Consider the following 6000-nt stretch of genomic DNA (forward strand, 5'->3'; position numbering starts at 1 on the left):
AACACCTGGTCACACCAGGACCAGGATCTGCTGCTTGCACGAGGTGACAAGAACGTCTGGACCATGGGGGAGGTCTCCGTGGTTTGTGTGTGCGTGAAAAGAAAGCGTGAAGAGAAAAATAGCCGGCGTACAACCCGCCAGCGGTCCTCTGTTATTCTCTCTATAACTCCTACTCTCTTATCAGTAAAAAGTGCAACCCAGCCCTTTGAACATTCTAGTCGGCGTCTTGGTGGTGCAGCGGTTAAGGGCTGTTGATTAACACTCTCTAGACTCAGGTTCGAGTCCCCGCTCACACGGCCACCAAGAAGGGGGTACCCCCAAAAGGGCCCCCAACGTGTCTGCAGAACCCCTCCATCCCCCCCTTCCGGGGGGCTGGGGGGGGTGTTACAACTAAGAGGGTCTTGCAACTTTTTTGAACGTTTACTAAAAAAGTTTGACTATTTGAAGTTAATGCTACCCCTCTGTTTTAAACTCATTTAAGAAGTATAACATGCATGGAATTCAACTATGAGCTCTATTTGGGATTAAGGGGGACATTAAGGGCAATGGGCCGGCTTGCGCACCTGTTGCGCATTAAGCAATCAATGCGCACGGGATGCACTAACCACAAACGAACACAGTCGATCCATGCTTCCATGTAGCGTTTTCTTCTAAGTAATCCATAAACCAGTTTTGACATCATCCCCCTGTGATGGGGCTGCAGATTTTCCTGCAAGCTTTTATTTGCAAAGTAGCAGTTGAAACTCTCGTGAACACCGGCTTGTGGACTACCACTTCCACTTTGTATCTACCTCCGGTGAATACAATTTGGTATGAATTAAAGAAAGCAATTATCATACAATCATGCAAACTCAAAATAGACCCCCCTCCTGCTTCTCTATTCATACCGTTCTTCAGGGGATTGAGTCAGCACACACAAGCAGACAGGCAGTTCCGCCTGTTGTGGCTGCTGGATGTGGAAGCGGAGGTTGTTGGTGGAACTGGTGGCGTTGCCAGATTGGGCAACACCATTTCGCCACACAGTAGAATCCACGCCAGGCTGGTTCTCGGTGCTTCGTTCTTTTTTTTTCTCCTAGCCTGGCTCCGCCCGCCAAAGTACTTCCGCTAAATTTTAATTTCCAGAGATGTGGACTCGAGTCACATGACTTGGACTCGAGTCATGATTTTGATGACTTCAGACTCGACTTGACAAAATTACGCATGACTTGCGACTCGAGTTAGACTTGACAGCTATTGACTTGAGACTTGACTCGGACTTAGAGGGCTAGACACCCAAGACGCATTCACTTCCGTGAAGATGAAAAAAAAACAGCGAGCGAAGACAAATCTACACTTCAATAATATCCAAACGAAATTTCGATATTGTTTATACTTTATTCAGAATAACAGTTTTAGTTTCATATCAGCTGCGTTTTGAGTTGGTCCCATTGAAGCCGTCTGGCCAGCCTCTGACACTTAAGACATCGTAACTAAATCATTGTTTAGTTCATTGTTTAGAACGAAGGTATATTCATTTACCTTCGTTCAAAAAATATAACAAATCTACACACTCGTATCTTCAATAATATCTAAACTGAATTTTGATATCATTAAGTAAAAATACACAGGGCCCCCAACGTGTCTGCAGAACCCCCCCCCCTTCATAGGGGCTGGGGGGGGGGGGGGTGTTAGAACCAAAGGCCTCTTGCTAATTTTCGTGATTTTCGATAATTATCGTGAATGAAAGTGAAGTTTTCCGGGATTTTTTATTTATTTATTTTTTTTAAAGCCTACAATGGCGACATACTGACGGGGCTTGAACTGAGAACTCGAGGGGCCTAGAGTCGTGTGCTCTCTCCGCAGCGCCACCGAGTCACATTTTTAGTAGGACACATTATTGTGAATGAAAGTGAAGTTTCCACCCCCCCCCCTCCAAATTTTTTTTTTTTTTTGTTTAAAGTCCACACATACTGACGGGGCTTGAACTGACAACTCCAGTCGTGTGCTCTCTCCGCTGCGCCACCGAGTCACAGTCCTGGGTGTAGTTGAAAGTATACTTGACCTTATGATTGACTTCACATTGTTAGGCTCATGAAATCGTCAGGTTCCCTTGGAGACCGCCCAAAGTAGGGCTTTTACATGATGTACATGTCATAGAGAGGTTACATATGATATTAAACACACGTGGTAGTAAGCATCATCTTCAGATCTTCAGCCTCTGTCACTCACTCAAGGCCTGAATGATGTCTGTCACTCAGTCCAAATGACCTCGCTCGGGCCAAATGATGGCGTGTGCCAGGACTTGAACCCCGGTCTCGAGAACAAAAAAAATAACAAAAAAAAATAACAAAAACAAACAAAAATACAAAGCATTTTCAAAGTTGCACCCGATCTTAACAGGGCTAAAACCAGGGGCCTATGAGCCCTTCATAATGGGTTCTGATTGGTTGGTTGCTTTGTGTATCATATTAGGGTTAGGGTTATAGTTATCTGTAGAACTGTTAAACAAGAGATAGACTGTGTTCTGTGCCTCGACTGAATATGAGACGTGGGATGGAGTCTGATGGGCACAGGAATAATCAGCAACACTCAAGTCACTGCCCATTATAGTCATATGCTGTTATTGTTGGTCGGGATAATGCCCACGTATGAACAATTGTATGATGATTAGATGTTTGACGAGTAAAAAAAATTTAAAAGTTAAAAATCCTAACAAAAAAAAGTATGCATCAACTTTAAAACAAGTTGCTCGACTTCCACTTGCCATGTGCATAATTTATATAGGCCTACTTGAAAACCCAAAAAATCAAACTAAACGCCTGTTTTTACTCGTAAACACAGAAGAAATCCATCTTTCACTTTCAACAACCAGTGATTACAAGTGTTTGATTGATTATTTTGGTGTAGGCTACCATTTTGGACCTTTGGATGACAGCAACATCAGTGGACGACATGGAGCTAAGAGAAGGACGGAGCAGTGCTTAGACGTCCGCCCCGAGCGGCTCCGGTCTGCAAGCGCGGCGGTGGTGGACAGCAGTCGGCGCAAGGTCCACCAGGACTTGCACCGTCTGGGCCAGCCGACCCAGGCCCTCGTCCTCGGTGATCAACTGGGCGGCACAGATGGATTCCTGGGGTGGGGGGAGGAAAAGGGTGAGGGACTGCATATCGGTGTCTTTTAATTTGTAGCTTTTCATTAGAGCCGTGCAACATGCAGTCATGAGGACACAAGACGTAGGCTACTAACGAAATGGAAAGATGTGCAAGGAAATTGTGCAACTTACATCGGAAAGCAAAATAACATCGTAAGTAAAGTAGAGGAGGCGTGGATGAGCTTGCAACAAAAATGCTCACTTGATGCTAATGCAGTCTCATGCGAGGCGAAAAAACACCATGATTGTTATCCCTCTAGATACGTTAGCCTCCTTATCAAGCAGTTCTAGATGGTTAGTGTCCAGTCAGTGTGACGAAGCGAACCATAGCAGCCTCAGACCCAGTCAGATGGATGTAGACAAGTGGAATCGAATAGAAGGGTGTTAGCCTGCATCTGTGCCGCCCAGCTGATTATCAGCTGCCTCTCTAGTGACTTGAGTTGTGGCTGCACCATTTTCAGATGTGCTTCATCGTCAACAACTCACTGTATGGATTGACTTGTAGATCGGCATTTTATTCTTGAAAAACTTTCTAGTTCTAAAATTGTAGATTCTTGTTTAATAGTCAATAGCTCTAGTGGAAAAGTTACACAGTGCAGGTTTAACTATTTACATATTTGGGCGCACTGACTATAAATCCGGAGCCCTGTGATCATTTATGACTATTTCTATATCAGAACATTATAAATATCAACAGGAGCTTCTGGGGTATGGGGCAACAATTATGATTATGTATTTGGTCAGGCTCTGACACTCCCCACTATATGTTTAAGTCCTACACAAGCCATGAGTACAGTTAAGTTGCTATTTGCTGAAATTTACTAGTTTGAGTTTTAGTTGAGTTGTTCAAATAATAGTTTGACGACTTCTGTTGCAAATTCTGGATTTGGGGGAAGGGGTGTTATTGGAATTTAATTATGATTATCCGAAACGCCCACTGCCTCCATGCTATTGGTTAGTCGTACATCTCATGCCAATGATTTCATTTTTAATAGGCGTGGGTTTTAAAATTTCATTTGGATGGGTCTGGAACAGGCAATCTCATTGCCACAGTCGCTGTTATAGCTGTAAATGCCAACATGCACATACAAATATTACCAAACATCCCCCAGTAAAACCTAAAAAGAAAGCACATGCTTCAACAAGGTTACAAAAGACATCCATCACCAACGTCCCATGCACCAGGAAAAGTTCATAGGGTCATACGGTCATAGGTCAGACTCACAGGGTCCCAAGAACAGGGCAGTACAGAGAACTGGTTATGTAGTATTACCTTGGCTGGACAAACGCACCTCTGAACCGTCTGAACACAGGGCAAGTTTAGAATCGAAGTGACAAACCTTTTTGTAGAGCAGCACACAAAACACAGAGAGAATAGCAGCACATGTAGCATATATATATGCACAGACAAGCAATAGCAAACAGACAGAGAGGAAGCTTCTTATGTTCGACGTTTTTAATTATTTACAACAGAAGGGGGAGAAAAAAACATATAGATTTGTATAAACTCGACTCTCAGTAATTACATGACCATTGTATAAATATTATAAAATACAACAGTATATCTGTTCCGCCATCATCGTCATTACGAATATAGTTTGCTCTAAGCCAGTGGGTGAGTAATGGTGTTCATCCAGTCTCATACTTATAAAACCATTTTAAAACATAAGTTCCATCTTATAACAGCAGGCCATTTACGGTGGAGGAAGTGGTTATACTGTACACATTATGGGGGACGAGAGATTTTATGGATCCCTTTGCACAATATAGGTATAAAAAGTGGATACAAAATATTCCGCATTAAAACCTCAGGAACAGAAAGCCAGCCACACATGAGGGGCAGGTGGAACAACACAGTTGGAACAATATTAGCCAATCAGAAGGTGCAACTGCACTAGCCAGTGCTCTAGGGTTAAGGTCATCCCAGAAGACTGGTGTTAAGTGTTTGGTTATTATTTAACCAAATAGAATGTATGTTTGTCCCATTAAGGAAAAAAACAAATATTTAGTTTGAGTGGTTTGATTTTCATGTATGAATACTAAGGCCTTAAGTGTACCTTTGGATAAATTCAATCTTATGAGGAGAAATTTGATTTGATGTATTGTTACCTTTTTAAGATACATAAACGTTTGTATTGTTGCACAAACATCACAGCACTTATAAGAGCACTTTCAAAAGAACATGTTAAAAACAAAAAGCAGAAGCCCTTTGATGAAGTATGAAGGACTGCCTCTAGAGATTTAACAATTAACTATTGAAACATTCTCTCTTCTACTTTTAATGATTAAATACCCATGCATGTGACCTATGTGTAATGTTTATGTTTTAAGGAGACGTTAAGGGGCATGAAAGAGATACATCTGCCTCAAAGGCTTCTGCTTTTTCCCCAAGCATTTGCAGCAGTAAAAAATAAATAAAAATAAAATAATTTAATTTGTTTACATTTATACAGACTTCTAGCAACAAAAAAAAAACGGGTCGAATTGACAACTGACACAACAGCAAAGAACAAACGTACCGTAAGTTTGGATTTGCCATGTTAAGCTTTGAGGCGTAACTACATCGCCCCCTGCTGGTCACAACACAAATTGCAGCTAGAAATTGAACTGCCGGTGGGTTAGTCCGCTTTGGATAGGAGGCACTATACAATCGTCCCTCTACCTAGAGTAGCGTCAAACATAAGAAACCACCTGAGTGCTCATAACCTCTGTATGTGGATACAAAAAGAAACATCCCATATACAACTTCCTTCTTCCTTTCGAGGCTTCAAAAACAACTCACCTTCACATTTTCTTCTGCGTCAAGCAGCTAACTCAGCTTCTCTTCGCAAGCGGTCCGGCAATAAAGACATGCTGTGCGGTAAGACGTAGC

At 42.4% G+C, this 6000-nt stretch overlaps 1 protein-coding gene across 3 annotated transcripts in view; it reads right to left on the reverse strand.

The window, feature by feature from the left end:
• Nucleotides 1–1266: 1266 nt before the first annotated feature.
• Nucleotides 1267–6000, reverse strand: part of lrch4 (leucine-rich repeats and calponin homology (CH) domain containing 4) — a 35377-nt gene continuing 30643 nt past the window's right edge. For 2 of the 3 annotated variants that reach the window (XM_079757604.1, XM_079757602.1), the window contains one exon: nucleotides 3114–6000. This exon is cut by the window's right edge and continues 848 nt beyond it. Coding sequence is in view for 1 of the 3 variants with exons in the window: in XM_079757603.1 (XP_079613729.1) it covers nucleotides 2961–3107 (147 nt within the window). In the remaining 2 variants the exon portion in view is untranslated. The other variant, XM_079757603.1, reaches the window with a different exon arrangement.

This window comes from Pollachius pollachius (genome assembly GCF_949987615.1).
Source record: "Pollachius pollachius genome assembly, chromosome: 20".
Taxonomy (NCBI): domain Eukaryota; kingdom Metazoa; phylum Chordata; class Actinopteri; order Gadiformes; family Gadidae; genus Pollachius; species Pollachius pollachius.